The sequence below is a fragment of the Oryzias melastigma genome, linkage group LG20 (genome assembly GCF_002922805.2).
Source record: "Oryzias melastigma strain HK-1 linkage group LG20, ASM292280v2, whole genome shotgun sequence".
Classification (NCBI taxonomy): domain Eukaryota; kingdom Metazoa; phylum Chordata; class Actinopteri; order Beloniformes; family Adrianichthyidae; genus Oryzias; species Oryzias melastigma.
Window position 1 is genome coordinate 3049651 of NC_050531.1, and position 15780 is coordinate 3065430.

Here is a 15780-nt window from a genome sequence, read left to right on the forward strand (position 1 = left end):
GACCATGGCTAATCTTCACATTTTCATGCGTTCCAGGCTACTGTAATTGAGTCTGAATATCTTGAAGTAGGCAAAAGAACACAATCAGTAGTATTTTAGAAAGTAACCAAGTTGTTATTGCTTGTAGTTTAACGTAAAGAAATTGTTTTGAAGATCTTATCAGGACAGAAAACTCCAAAATACAGCCATGAACGGTTGTACTCTTTAAATAAAAACACACTGTCTCTTGGGTTTCTGTACTTCCTGTTTCCGTTCCCTCGTCCGTCTCAGAAACTCATCAAGCTCTGGTGTTTTTTTGATCTCCATCTGGAGTCCCGCTCCACTGAAACACCTGTTTCCAATTCAGACACCAGACACAAAACCATTTGTTTCCTGCAAGCAGCAGAGAACGGTTCTCCTGGAGGTAATAGATGAGAGAATAATTTCATTCTGATTATGACCAACAGTTTGGAAGATCCAGAGTTGGATTTTCCAGGTTTTTTGTTTGGCTGCTGTGGAATTATTTAGAGTTTCAAAAGAACATTTGGATTTGAAACTTTTACCCTTTATTTTAGGCAAAGGTTGTTCCATTAACAGGAAAGTTGGATGTATTTGATGTAAAATCTATCCCAAAATGATCAAACTGGATAGTGTTGCATCTTAGTAAAATTGGTATGTGACCAATTAAGAATAAATACATAAATAGATTTGTCAAACATTGATGCATATGTGCAGCAGATTAACCATTAGCATCAGGTTCACTATCAAGTTCAATCTTCTTGAGTCCTTTTCTGACCAAATAAAAGCATTTTTATTTGGTTTTGAACAGAAATACAGAACAACTCTATCAGCTTTGATGTGAGACCGAAGCTGAAGAATTTCAGCCGCTGCCAACTCTTTCAGACACTTCATTATCCTTAATTGTTTGGAGGACAAAACGCACACAGAGGCAATTAGAAACGATGTGCAAGGCCAGCTTTTCACAGGGAAACGGCATTCGGGGACAAGAAGAACAGAGTAAGATGGATCTTTGTTCAACTAAACGTAAATAATTGTACCATAGAGGCTAACGCAGAACATTGAAGGGTTACGACAACTTTACATTCAGCAATTTACTCTTAAGACATTTTCATTTACATGTTTTTTATGGAAAAAAAATGAATATAACAAATAAGAATATTTTACTTCCTGTTTCTCGAGATGTTTTTAAATAAGGAAGTTTACGGACAACTTGTATAAAATAAAAAGTGACTTACAGCGCTATTTTACTGATGACCACTAGGGGGCTTCTAATTATGAGTTTAGTGAATTTCCACTACTAAAGCGATACAAATATATTTCTTACTTTAATGAATGATTGACAAGATTTTGTTGACAGATTGAACATAATGTCAAGTTATACCAGGTGAATACTCAATTATGATTGGCTGCTGACTGTGGATTATAAAGTGATCTTGTACACCTAAAAAAAGAAGTTCCAAATGTTCTGTATCCCTGCACTGACTGCTTTGAAACAAACTTTTCCTTCATCATCTTGACAAAAATAATCAGATTTTAGTATCTAAACAGACTGTAGAGATAAAAATACACAATTCCCCCCCTTATCGTCGGGGGTTAGGGACTGGAGACCTCCGCAAATACGGAGAACCCCCGTCTCTGTTTCAGCCCCCGCAGTTGAAGAATGTCCGTTACCGATCAATACTCAACAAAAGTGTTAACATTTATTAAATCACCGTCTCTCTGTCCCTTAAGAAAGTGTGTGCTCCTTCCTCAGTTAAGTGCGAGAGGACATCTCTATCCAGAATTTTCCGGTTTCATCCATAATAAACACCTGTCTTGGGTGATAATTATCCTCCGCGACTATCAGGATATTTCAGCTGATGCCATTTCTCCATGCAGGCTTGCTGTGAGTGTCTGTGTGGGGCTGTCGTGCAAATCCCCCCTCCCCCGAAGCATCTTTGAAATCAAACGTTTCATACAAGCATCTTGAGTTTTTACGAAAATCAGCGAAACCGCAAATAAAAAAAACGCAAATAAGCCCGCAAACAACGCACAAAAAACAGACACAGAGACACACAAATCAATGTAGTGGACCAACTACGGACCGGGGGTGGGGTGGTTTGGGTGTCTAAAGACACTATCAACGGGGGAGGGGCAGAAAGCAGTTAGCGACAAGTCAAGATGGATCATGTCGAATTAACTGTGAAAGCTTTAAATAAGTACAGCTGAGCAGAAGCTAGTGTGAACTGAAGGGCCCAATCCGAATTTCTCCCTTCCCCTTTGTTTATCCCTCCAAACGAAGGTCATGAAAGATAGTATCTAATATTTTGGACGTCACTTTCGTTCGATGGGGTCATCAATAATCGCCGGTCTGCTAGCATTAGCGTGGAGCTTCCACTGCTTGAATATACAGAACAACAGCAGTTTTATAACTTTAAAAGTCACGCTACAACAAACATTTAAATGTAAACTTCTGTGGTTCAGAGCGCACCCCCGTTAGAAAAAAGCTCTTTTTAACGCGACCCGGTTTACCCTCGCAACGGTGGACTTTAGACCCCTCTGTTTGGAGGGTGAAACTTAAAAAAATAATAATCCGGACACGACTTCCACTTCAACAACCGCTTCGAATTAAGCGGAAGGGAGAGGGAAGAATTCGGACTGGGCCAAGGTCAAGCGCGCTCCGCGGTGTGAACCCAGCGTTATAAGCTTTTTGTCTGAAAATTGTTTTCCAAAACCATCAAACTACTACTTTTGATCATACAAAAACAATCATTGTACATTTAATGTTAAATAACTGTAGGAATGAGCAAAAAAAAAATACTTTAAATAAACGTATTCACATTTAAAATGTCAAAAATCCATTCAGATTCACTTGGTCACGACTCAACCAGCTGAAGTACCTGAAGTAAAACCAGTACTTAGAGTTCCTCCATGTTTAAAACTGAACAGGACACGTTAAAAATACTTTAAAAGGTTTTCATCAAACTGGAATATTAAGGTTTTGCATAGTAGGTTAAGATGCTGGATCACAGAGCGACCCAAAGGATGGACACGTTGGTCCCGCCCTCCTGCGATATGTGGTTGACCCGTCCTCGAATGCAGTCCAGAGTAACGTAAAGAGCCGTTCCGTTCTGGACCGGGAGTGAAGCTCTGAGTCCAACGCTGGCCCACTCGCTCCCTTCAGGCTTGGATCCGGACACCTGCTGAGCCACGGGCGCCGCCTGCCGCCCCCCCGCCTGATGCAGCGTCAGCTTGATTATATTACACGAATGGATCAGCTTGAGGTTCAAGGCAACGTTTGCTGTCCCTTTCTCCTGGAATATGAAGTTCTTCTGGCTCCCCGGCTGACCCGGGCGGGCCAGGTGGACCTGGGGGGTGTCGGGGCTGACCTGCTGGAAGAGCAGAGGCTTATTCCTGACGGCTCCTGAAGGAAGGCCGGTTCTAGACACCGTCGCCGTCAGGGATGACGACACCGCCGAGGGGATCCAGATGAGGCTCAGCATGCTGATGCCGGTGCTGTCTCCAAAGTACCGGATGTTGCACTGAGCCGGAGACGTGATCTCGAAGCTGAGCGTGTCCCTGCCGCCCACGGTGACGGCGCCGGACAGCGTGATGGAGGTGTCCCTGTAGTTCACGCCGGTCTTGAACGCCCGCATCACTTCTCGGCCCGTTCCGTTCTGGGAGGTGTAGGCGATGAGGGAGAAGCCCTCCCGAACGCAGGTGTGACCCATGGAGTAGAGCGCCTGCTGGAGGACGAACTTCACCACTCCGCTCTCTGTGAACCGAACGGCTCTGCCGTCGTGGGTCAGGCTGACCATGTAGGGGTCGGACACAGAGGTCAGGCTGAACGTCGGGCGGTAGCTGGTCTGGTAGTGCGCCAGCAGAGACATCTGAGCTGTCATGGCCACGGCTCCGGTGTCGTGAGACAACCAGAGGAGACTGAAAGACGGAGCGCTGACGTCAAAGATGTGAAGGTCCTTGCTCTGATTGCAGTGCTGGTTTGGACTCTTCAGCAGCAGTGTGAGGGTCTGGTTGGGCTCCACCTCCACCCCCATGCTGACGCTTATTCCTTGGAAGTACTTCCCGTCCGGCTGTTCGATCCGAATGCCGCTGAGATCCTGACTCTCCTCCGCCTGGCTCCCGTTGAGCCTCATCCCCACCTGAAGGAAGTTCCTGCAGCTGTGCTTTACTGCAAAGTTGTGATCCAACCACACCAGACCGTGTTGCAGGAAGGTCACCCGCCCCGCCTCGTTGGACAGCAGAGAGCTCCTCTCCTTCCCTCGTACGTACAGCTGCACCCCAGAGAAGATGTGGGTTCCAGATGTCCTGGCAGACGGACCTGCCACATTTCCCGACCAGGACTGGGACAGCAGGCTCTCGGACAGCTGGCCGCAGACCGAATCGCTGGCGGCCGTGCAGGGAGCAGCGATGGGCTCACCGTCACAGTCAGAGCAGGCCTGGCACTCCTGCAGCTCCTGGTTGTAGAAGTACTCGTGACCACAGAAACCCAGCAGGGCTTCTCTATCGGAAACTCCAAGACACCTGAATCCCCCTGGAGAAGAAGGAACGACGCGGTTCATGAGACGGAAATGTGTTTGTATGATGTAAACGACAAAACCACAAACTCACCAGGAGTGTTGAGGCACTTCACTCGCTCTCCACAGATGTTTGGTAGTTCCAGGCATTCGTCTCTGTCCTGAAATAAAAAATTTGTCATGAGCAGCATTGTATGGCCCTGAACCTTCTCCAAAACAACTTCATAAGGAAAACACTTTTTTCAAAATGGCGGCTTTTCTGTTGCTTTTTTCTACCACCTTGAAAGATTGGGTCAGAAAGCGGTTCTGGGTCCCAGACCAGAGTTTACTTGGGTGTATTCAGATTAAAAAATTGTTCTGGATTATCGGGGAAAACGAACTGTTGTTCAATTTAAGCGAATCAAATGTGTCTGAATCCACCAGGGGTCGGCAACCTTTAACAGTAAAAGAACCATTTGGGCTTGTTTTCTACTGATCAACATCTAGAAGGAGCTGCATAGTCTTACTTTAGCCTTTAGGAAATTTGGATTACATATATGACCTTCTGTTAATTTAAAAATTAATATGAATTGTCTATTTTCCTGCATGAACATAAGCAAAAATATAAAAACCTAGGCTCTCTCAAAAAAATTAGATTTTTTTTATGAGCAACGAAAGCTCAAATAACTTCTGTTCTTATTCCCCTCTTAGTCTTCAGCAGTCTTATACTGCTGGGTTTTGTTATTTTAGTTTGGAGTTGGACTTTGGTAGTCTTACACTGCTGGGTTTTGTTATTTTAGTACAGAGTTGGAAGTCTTAGTTTTCTGGCTTTGTTTATTTCTTTTCTTTAGGTACTTTCAGTTACTCAGCCATTAGAAGGGAGCTGTTGATTCTAACGGTCGACGTGTCTGGGTCAGCAGTCTCCATGACTTATTTTATGTTTGTCCGAGGAGCCTCCATGGAGAGATAAAAGAGCCACATGTGGATCTAGAGCTGCAGGTTGCAGACCCCAGGAATACACTATAAACTGATCTAAATTTTTCAGGAAAGTCCATCATCTTCACACATTAGTTTTGACATCTCAGGTAAATTGAGATTTCGTACCTGACACATTCTGTCTGCCGTTGGAGAACACTGTGAGATCAGGAAGAACCCCGGTGGACACAAAGTGCATTTCTCACACTGAGGCGGACTCCTCTGAAAGTCACAGAACTCCTCCGATCCACAAGGGGAGGAACAACCCAGCAGAGGCTGGGGAAGGTGAGCCTCCCCAACAGCGTCCATCACCTTGGAGTCCATGTCCATCTTGTGGATGACGTAGGACTTGCGGAGGTGGCTGCGAGCCTGGCTCTGCAGTCCCGCCAGGTGGCTCTCAAAGTAGCTCTGCAGCTCATCCTGCAGGCCCTGGAAGGAGACCTGCTTGAAGGTGTCAGAGAGGAGGCCGTACTGGGACTTCACCGCGTCCATCTGCTCGTACATGCGCCGCTGCTGCTCCAGGATCTGACGCTGCTGGGAGAGCAGCGCCTCCTGTTGGTCGGCAAGCTTCTGCTGCAGGTCGCGAATGATCACCTGCTGGGCTCTCAGGGCGTCGACCAGCTTCTCCTGACCTTTGAGGAGCTGGAGGTGCAAGATCAGAGCATCTTCTGAAGGGACTTCGTTCTCTCCTGTGAGGAAATACAGATTCACTTCCATGTTAAACAGGATGGGGCATAGGTCCATGAAATGAAACTGACACCAAAACATGATGACAAATCAAGATGGTTGATGGGACTTCATTCCTCAAAGCGTCCACAGTAGTCTTTTAATTAGGATTGTGTGGTTTTTAGCCAAAACTTGTGTCATTTAGTTTGTGCAGAGCGGCAGGAGTTCACTACTTGTACTCTCTCCCTCTAGCTTACAGCCCTCACCCCCCCCAACCCAATTTAATAATATGGTAAGAAATATCGGAGCTCTTCAGCTGTACAGCTTTGAGTTTTGAGGACATAAAAATCAGAAATTCACCTCCGAGTTTTGGGAGGAAGTAAGCCTTTGCACATTTCCCATCATCCCTTTGTTTACACTCTCTCCTGCTAGCTTACAGACCCTTACACCCAAAAGCTAACATTACTCATGCAAGCAATATTTGAGCAGTTTCGATCCAGACGAGGAAAACAAAGACGCTGATGGATCGATTTGTCTGGAAGTGGATGATCAGAATGGAGCGGAGCAGGGAGACTGTGGCTCGCCGTAGTAACTTTGGTCACACTTAAGGGCTGCTTCTGATTCACAACAATTTGAATGAAGAAATTCTCAGAAATACAATTTATACTTGTACTTTTTCATCCAAAAAATTCCACATAAACTAGGCTGGACATTACCAATAATTTCCAGAATCGATTCAATTCTGATTTTTTTCGCTAATCTAAATTCAATTCAATTTTGAGTTTACACATTTAGACAAATTTGTTTAGAAATACATTAATAATCTATATATATGTTTTGACGATATTTGCGTACTGTAAATGTATCAGTGAAATAATGAGAATGTTAATATCATATTTTTACATGGATTCTCTAAAGGAGAAGTTCTAACTAAAATGTTCAAAACATTGTAAACATTGTTCTGCTTCTCCTGGAGGACGTTTCAGTTTGGACACTAGGTGGCGATCGTGCTATAGCATTATACCTCATTCCAGAAGAAGAAAGAATGAGCAAAAAACGATGTTTTAGGGCGTGGTTACTTTAAAAATATTTCCTTAAATTAATTTGGAAAATTAATTTCTGTGAGTTTATAAAAATGTTCATTTAGTCAGTGATGTGCGTTAAGGTCGACCGAGCGTTAGCATTAGCTGTCCTATTGGAAATCTCATTATATGTTAGCATCAAGCTAGCAGACTTTACTATTATGCGTTAGGGGTGTCAAACTCAAGTCCTCGAGGGCCGACATCCTACTGGTTTTCCAGAAATTCTGCCTCATCTGCTGCTTATTACCTGGATCAGGTGTGTTTGGCCAATAAGGAGCTTCAAAGGCAGGTTGGTTGGAAAACATGTAGGACACCGGCCCTTGAGGCCTGGAGTTCGACACCTGTGCTTAGATCGATCTCTGTTTTTTTTTTTTATCTTTTATTGATCTATTAAGCTTAGATTGATTAATCGATTTTATCAACCCAGCAATATTAAAAACATCAAAAACACAGTTTGTATCAAAGTGTAAAAACCCTAAAAATTAATCAGAGCATAAAACAAAAACTAGATAAATGATTAAAAAAAAAGTATAGTTTATTAAATGTTAATAAGCCAAAAGCTAAATAGGTACAATTATTTTTTATTATAATGCTGTTCATAAAGTTATGACAAAAATTATTTTTAACTTGCTTAATCAAACTCCAACCACTAAGTTGATAGAAGAATGAAAAGAATAGCTAAATATAAGCATTTTTCCCATTTATTTCATTTTTCCCCAAACGTTTAGGTCTGTTTTATGCCTTAAGTAAAGACTTAGACGTCTGGAATTCCTCCTAAATGTCTAACCCCCCTTTAACTCATTGATCCTGAACCTTAAACGCGCCTTTGGAGTCACATCAAAGCCGTCTGCAGCTCACACATTATCCACTTCAGAGGCACTGTTGCTCTGCACGCCTGTTCGCGCGCATGTGCGTGAGGGGGTCAACAAAGTGCGTTTTTGTTCGGGTTTGGTGCCAAATGGCGCAGAAGGATGACGGGGTGATGGAGGATGCAGACCTGGTTTGATGTCACACGTCAGCTGGACCCCCAGAGACGCTCCTCCGAGCTCCGGAGCTGGATGTCCAAAGTCTGGAAAATCAGCCAGAAACTGCGCGGCTCTGTCGGCCACATGCACGGGGGGCGCGCTCTCCTCCTCCGGCGCAGCGGCGCATCCGTCTCCAGCGCAAAACCTCCCCAGCGCTCTGGCGCGGAGCCTCGGCGGCAGCCTGCACTCGAGCCCGCGGCACTGTCGGGTCTCATTAACGGGTGGCTGCGCGGCGGGCGCGCAGTCCGCGTGGCCGCATCTCCTCCGCGCGCCTCCGGGAGAACTTTCCGTGGAACTGTGGTCCTGGCGCGCCGGGTCCCCCTCCGCCTGCGGGACTCTGCCGAACTGTGGCGGGGATCTGACGGATCTGCCTCCCGGGCAGTGCGCTCCGGTGCACGGTCTGGGGTCGCCGGTGTCCCCGCCGGTGCAGTGCGCGCCCCCCCTGCACATCTCTGCTGCAGCTGCGCTCCGCAACAGCGCGCAGACGAGAAGCAGCGCAGACGCAGCTGAGACCATCTTCGACAAAAGAACAATACGTGGAGTTCCAGAGCAGCTGGTTAAATCTTCTTCTCCCCTAACAGAGGTTCTCCGGTGACTCTGATCATCCTCCGGGTCTGCTCGGACAGTCCCGACTGTGACTACAGAGGAGGAACATCAGGAGCAGGATGGCTGCTGGCTCCCTCCATGCCTGACACTGTGAGGACTGCAGCTCCACGATGCCAGAATGTGGCATTCCTCAGACCTAATTAGCATCAGGTTTCCCCATGGCCACAAATTAACCCTTTACCCTCCGCGCGCGCGCTCTGGACTCAACTCTAGTCAGAGGAAAAATGTTGCACCACCAAAATAAAGTCTAAATAGAAGATTTTTATTAAATCAAAGTTAAAGCTCTGAGCAGAATGGTCCAAGAATCGTGACATATAATAAAAAAACAAAACATTTTTCAAAATTGCTGCTTTTCTATTGCTTTTATCTCCATAACAACTATTTTATTTTTTGGTCGCCTGGACGAGACGAATACATCTATGTAATTTTTAGAAGAATTGGTAAAACTAAATTTTAAGATTTCCTTGGCAACAGATGTTGTTGGCTAATTACACCCACATTCCTAATATGTTCATATCGTAGGTTATATCGTTTTGTTCAGCTTGAACCAGCGATTCACCTGTTAAAGTTTCACAATATTCTGGTAAAAAAAAATGTGTGAGAAAAAGGTCAATTAATTGGGTGTGTGAAAATTAGTTTTCACTGGGTAATAGGTTGGGCCAGTTTTAGTGAGGTGCAGTAAGACAGAAGAATTGGGAAAACATTCGTCCAGGAATCCTTTTCTCGAGGTCATTCCAAACGCGAACGGGCTGTCACCATCCCTCCTGCTCCATGTTGATTTTCCTGTGACCCCGTGACCTGCAGTTCCCATCCCTGTTGTTGGGACAGCTGGACGTCTCCATCATCCTTCATCCAGACCGGCCTCTGTTTTGAGGACAGAGTCAGCAGAGGTCAAGTTTTTGCTGGGAGACCCGCAGTAGAATCAGGAATGTGAAGGTTTTGGATCCTCACTTAAAGTCCAAACCAGTTCGATTTTATCTGAGGCTGAATGGAGCAGAAAAAGGAAATAAAGTCATGACACGTCTCCACATGTTTGATATCACTGATAGAATTTCCAATGAAGCAGATTCTTTCTGGGAAATATCTTTACACGCCTTAAGGTCAAAAGTAGTTTTATTTATTGATTAAAAAAATATTTTGACTTAATTTATCATTATTTGTTGCAATAGAAAAAACTCACTATAAACAATCATAAATGCTATTCTGAAACCATGTTTACAATAAAAAATAAGAAAATGAAAGAAGATTAACAAAAGGAGAATCTCCTTTTATGCAGATAACTTATAACTAATCCTATTTATGGACGTATTAGATCTCCTGGTTTTTAAGAATGAAGACCATTGAAGAAAAATAAGAATTATTTCTAAATTCGATAGACCTCATGCGGAATATTTTTAAAGATGGAATATTTGAGTTTAAAGTTTCTGTGATTTTATTATAAAACTACGAGGAGCGAGTCTCACTGGCGTTTGTCACAAAAGTTCGACTATTAAAGGATCTTTTTATTTGTTAAGCTCACAGATTTATGGTTTTAAATAAACCTCCAGCTAAAAAAAGCAAACTAAGTAACACGATTTGGACAGCCTCATTTATTAGATCTCTAAATCATGATTTCCTCCCCACAGCTAAGTCCCATCATGCTTTGCGCGTTGTAAAAAAAGCCACCATTTTTCTCGAGGAGGGCTGGAGTTAATTAAATATGTCGTTTAATTAACACCATAATGTTTGGTGCAGTGTGATTCATGTGTTGTCCGGAGCGGGAGAAATTCCAGATTCCGCGTGAATCATCAGTGTTCCTGTTCTTGGCCGTGGACCTCGCCTCTGGCTGTCCCCCAGCTTCACCTGGATGAAGTCCATCTGCTACATTATTCAAACATGTAGTTGTAGAGTTAGATAATTCTTCTTTAAGACTCCTGGTGAATCACCTGTCCGTCCTTTTTTTATTCTCAGAATCCGTTTTTTTAGGAGTTTAGACACTCTTTAGCGTAGTTTAGCTAGTTGTTTATACTTCTATGAGTGATTTTTTGCTTTTGGACAAATACTGATGTAAAGTGTAATGGTAGTTTTGTGTCCTTTAGACATCATCTTTAAAATGTTAATGCTGCGAAAGGACAGAATTCGTAACGACGCATAAAGCAAGATCCACGATGCTAACGGACAATCTGATGGGTCGTGTCCAAATCCCCCTCCAACCCCAAACTGCTATAGTGATATAGTGGATTTTAAAGGAAATTGGGACACGATTCTCACTACTTTTCTTTCGTTTTTCTAATGACGTCACCAATTTCACGTAGTAAAAATCGAGTACCGTATTTTCCGGACTATAAGTCGCGTTTTTTTCATAGATTTTCCAAGGGTGCGACTTATACTCAGGAGCGACTTATATGTGATTTTGTTAGACATAAATAGGCTCATATATTTGTTATTTTCCCCACTTAAACCGGTTGCCTTTTGGCAGTTGTTTCCCAATAACAACCGCTAGAGGGCACTGTGGGTTTGTGTATCAGTATCTACTGCTGTCAGCTAACAGAAACCCAGAAGAAGTTACGTTCAAAACAAACGTTCCTGATAATCTAATCATTCTCCTCATGGATGTTATGATGTTTTTCTCATTTGCATCAAGACATTATTATTATTGTTTTTATTTTTCTCTTCCTGGGCTAATGCGGGACAACAAGCCATCAAACTGGGTTATAAACAGACAGAAGAACAGCTAAAAACAGTCATTCAGATGCAGCTCCTGCAGGCTAGTAGGTAACGATCGCTGTAAGAAAAAGACAAAAAACTGCTGTCCTGAACCCAGAATGGAGAGATGATCATAGAGGCTTTTGTGGAGTTCTTTAAAATAAATAACTTAACCTCTCAACATCATCCGTATCTTCTGTGTATTTTAAACGACATAAACAGCCAAAGCCTCCATCATGTAGCGATGAGGCTAAAAACTTCAGACAGCTTCTCCAATGGGAGTGTCTAGTTTATGAACACATTTTTGGACAAGCATTGAGCATTAAATTAGACGCACATCAAAAGATTCAGCAGACTCGAATTTGACGCATGAATCGCATTTGATGTCAAATGCAACGTTACGTCGGGCTTGTTGAATTTGTTCATAAATGTTGGACTATTCTCTTCAAAGTGTGACTTATACTCCGGAGCAACTTATATATGTTTTTTTCTTCTTCATTATGCATTTTTTGGCTACTGCGACTTATACTCCGGTGCGACTTATAGTCCGGAAAATACGGAAAATACGGTAAATACGAACATTTCACATCTATTTATGACTCCACTGTGTTCTGATGGTGAAAATACGGATGTTTATTCAAATATTACATTTAAACACGATCATTTGTTCAAAATTGTTCGACCGCAATGCATTGTGGTCTATATCCACTAATCTAGCGAGCATCGATACACGCTAGTTTTACGCAAAGACTTCTGGGAAATTTCAAGTGAACTCGATTTTGGAATGAGTAGATTCGCACAGCACTAGAAAACGGTGAGTAGGGGGGATTTGGACCCAACCATTGTGTCTATAAATGAGATCACTTTGGTGAATCTGACTGTTCAAACTTGTACAAGTATATCTTTATCAGATTTTGCTGCAAATGTTTGTGTTGCTTTGTTGTTTTAGGAGATTTTTGTGTTTAAATGTCTCCAGTTGCGTAATAATGTGTTAGATTGTTGTGAATCTTGTGAACGAATGTGCTGTTCACACAGGAAGTTGCATAAATATGTTGGGTTGTGTTTTGATGCAAGTTTCTGTGACCTTTTAACCCCCTGGTAGATTTCAGTAGAAATGAGTGCTACTTCTTGGAAAGTTACAGTTTCCGATTACTAGACAACAAATACACAAGTAACACTAATTGTGTAATTTACAGGCTGCACGGTGGTGTAATGGTTAGCACTCTTGCCTCAGTGAGAAGGTTCAAATCCCGCATGAGTCCTTTCTGTTTGCATACTCTACTCATGTATTTGTGGGTTTTCTACAAATTCATCGTATCGCGATACGTGTCTCACGATACGTGTCTCACGATACGATACGTATCGCGATATATCCCCAAGATTATAACAGCAATTTTTCACCGTTTTTTTTAAGGCTGAAGCTCCGTGCATGAGCCGCGGCGCAGTTGGATTGCTTTACTCATTTTTGTCTGAGCTGCTACGGCGATCCGTGTTTTTATATGACTCTGTCAGCAGCGTGGCAGAGTTTCGGTTTGGAACCCATTCCACGTAAAAACGAAGAAGCACATGTCTCAGAACAACAAAAACCGATGGGCGCAGTGGGCTGGTCTACCAACAGGAAGTTGGGGGTATAGGTGGGAAAAAAGCAAGATGCTGAAGGACACATAGATAATTAAATATCATCTTGTCAGCATTTTAAACAAGTATCGCCAAATGAAATATCGCGATAAATCGCAGAATTGATTGATTTTTTTAAGGAGTGATACGGTCCAGTTAATTCTGGCGACCGTTTCCTCGCAGTTAAGCCTGACTTCCACTAAGCGGTTTGTTTTCACGGCGCATGTGTGGCATAGACCGCTAGCGTGTGTGTGGCATAGACCGCTAGCGTGTCAACAACTAGAAAAGTAACAATCTTTTGGTACATCGTGTAGAACAGAAATTTAATGATGTTTGAGAGAAGATTACCGAAATTGGAATACTGCCGTTAAAAACGTTAGCTTAAATTAGCTCTATATTGGTGTTTTATTATTATTATTTTTTTAACTAGTCCAACAGCTGAGCAAACAGATACAAGCTGAAAGCCTCTTGTGTTAGATTGTGTTTAATGTCGTTATCTTATTCTGCCAATCAGCGGGTGGCTACAGTGGCTCCGCCCCAACTGTTCCGTATATGGACCTATAACAGATGGGAGCGGAACAGTTAATAGGTCCATTTTACAGTAGAAAAGCTCAAAATACCGGATCGAACCGGACCGCTCAGTAGAAATGAGTCTTAAACTGTCTGTAGGTGGTCATGTGAGTTTGTTATCCTGTAAAAAGACTGGCAACCCGTTCAGGTTGCACCAGCTATAGGCTCCAGCAGCCTGGTGGCCTGTTCTGGGTGTACTCCACCTTTGGCCCAACAGCAGCTAGGATAGGCTCCAGCAGCCTGATGACCCTGAGAGTGAATCAGTCGGTTCTGAAAATGAATGGATGTAAAATCAGTTTATATTTTATCTCTGAGTTGTTTAAAAACATGTATTTTAATAAATATCTACAAATATACAAAGATTAGATGTGTATCTAGTAGAGATCTACAATAGACGGAGCTATAAGTTTTCTGATGGACATTTTGTGCCAGATGGGTCAGGTTTTATTTTTTTGTTTTGACACTAAATCATGAATTCATATTTTTTAAGCATAGATTTACAAAAGAAAATTCTCCTGAAGATCAGAATCAGCTTTATTGGCCAAGTACCGTATATATTCAAGGAATTTACTTCCAATGCTAACATGTTCAAACATGTCAAGGTAAATAAAGAGGTGTAAAAAAAAGTAAAACAAAAATAAATGAATAGAAGATAAAAAAAAATATGTATAAATAAATATACATCTGAAGATAAATATACAGAAAAATACAGATTAATCTTTAATGCTTCCATGAAACAGAAGTGGATTTAGTGTTAAAATAATTCAACTTTAAACTTTTTTTTTCTGTTTCCATTTTTCTAAATGACATAAATGACAAATAAAGGAAGTTTATGAACTTTTGACAAAAGTGGAACAAAAGTCAGATGGAAAAATAACAGCATTTATTATATGACTTCATGTTATTTCTGATTGTTTACAGATGTGAATCAGTCTGGATGAGGTTCAGTACAGCAGATGACACACAGAGGGCGCTGCAGCTCTCCAGCAGGACTTTCACAATCATCACTACATGTTTTGGTTCTAAAGTTCTGGTTTGGTCGCTGTCTGTCCCCTTTGATGATTTATTGTTATAGTTTCTGCCGTTCTCTGAGATCTTCTTCTTCTTCTTCTCTTTTTTATTTTTATTAAAATCTTTTCAATCTGAACCAAATCGTTGGAGCTTCAGCAGACACTCGCCGGCTGTTAAGATCCAGAACCGTTCATCAGACTTTGGCGTCCACCTGTTTGTCAGAAAAGGGCGTAAATGAGGGAGGCGGGGCCTCAAACGCACAGGTCATGAAGGGCTTGGAAGTTTCTGCTGGAGCTTTAGGAGGAGAACGTCTAGATCATGTGTCAAAGTCGAGGCCCGGGGGCCGGATCCGGCCCTCCGGGTAATTATTGTTATTAATGTTCCAATGTTATCTTTCGCTTATTTCTAACTTGTATAATTTTGAAAAAATATATTTTTATGGAGAGTAAAATATTGAAAGTTAAGATTTAAGTCGATTTATTCTGGAATAATATTCCTGCCTTTTATTATTTGTAATTATGTTAAAAAGTTACAGTTTTAAAGTTTAAAAATTGACATTCTGCAGCTTTTTGGACTATATTTACTAAGATTTTTTAGGGCTATTTTGGATTTATCCAATATTTCAGCTATACTAGCTGTTTTGGATAATTTACCCTTTATTCAGTTTTTCAGGCTTTTTTGGAATTAGGCTAATATTTACATGCTAGCTGTTTTGGCTAATTTAGCCTTTTTTTGTTATTTAGGTTATTTTGAAGTTTAGCTATTTTTTCAGCGACTTGCTAGCTGTTTTGGCTAACCTAAGTTTTTTTTATATATTTTTCTTAGTCTAATTGTCATTTAGCTAATATTTTAGCTGACTATCAGCTTTAGCGTTTTCAGCTTTCAATTTTCAGCATCTTCAGCTATCAGCACTAGCAACTTCAGTGGCCAAATTCACCTTACAGCATTCACACTAGCATTATATATCTAGTTCATAATTATCTTAAAAAGTTATGTTTTTAAAGTTTTAAAAATGTAGTTTTAGAGTGTTCAGTAAATGTTTATCCTGTT

The 15780-nt window shown here is 42.0% G+C and overlaps 1 protein-coding gene across 1 annotated transcript; it reads right to left on the reverse strand.

The window, feature by feature from the left end:
* Positions 1 to 2417: 2417 nt before the first annotated feature.
* Positions 2418 to 9189, reverse strand: si:ch211-37e10.2. The gene is made up of 4 exons (XM_024280630.2): positions 8214 to 9189; positions 5598 to 6157; positions 4609 to 4675; positions 2418 to 4531 (listed from the first exon to the last, which is right to left on the reverse strand). The coding sequence occupies exons 1-4, from the start codon at positions 8755 to 8757 to the stop codon at positions 3006 to 3008; spliced, it is 2697 nt and encodes an 898-aa protein (XP_024136398.1). The 5' UTR covers positions 8758 to 9189; the 3' UTR covers positions 2418 to 3005.
* Positions 9190 to 15780: the final 6591 nt, after the last annotated feature.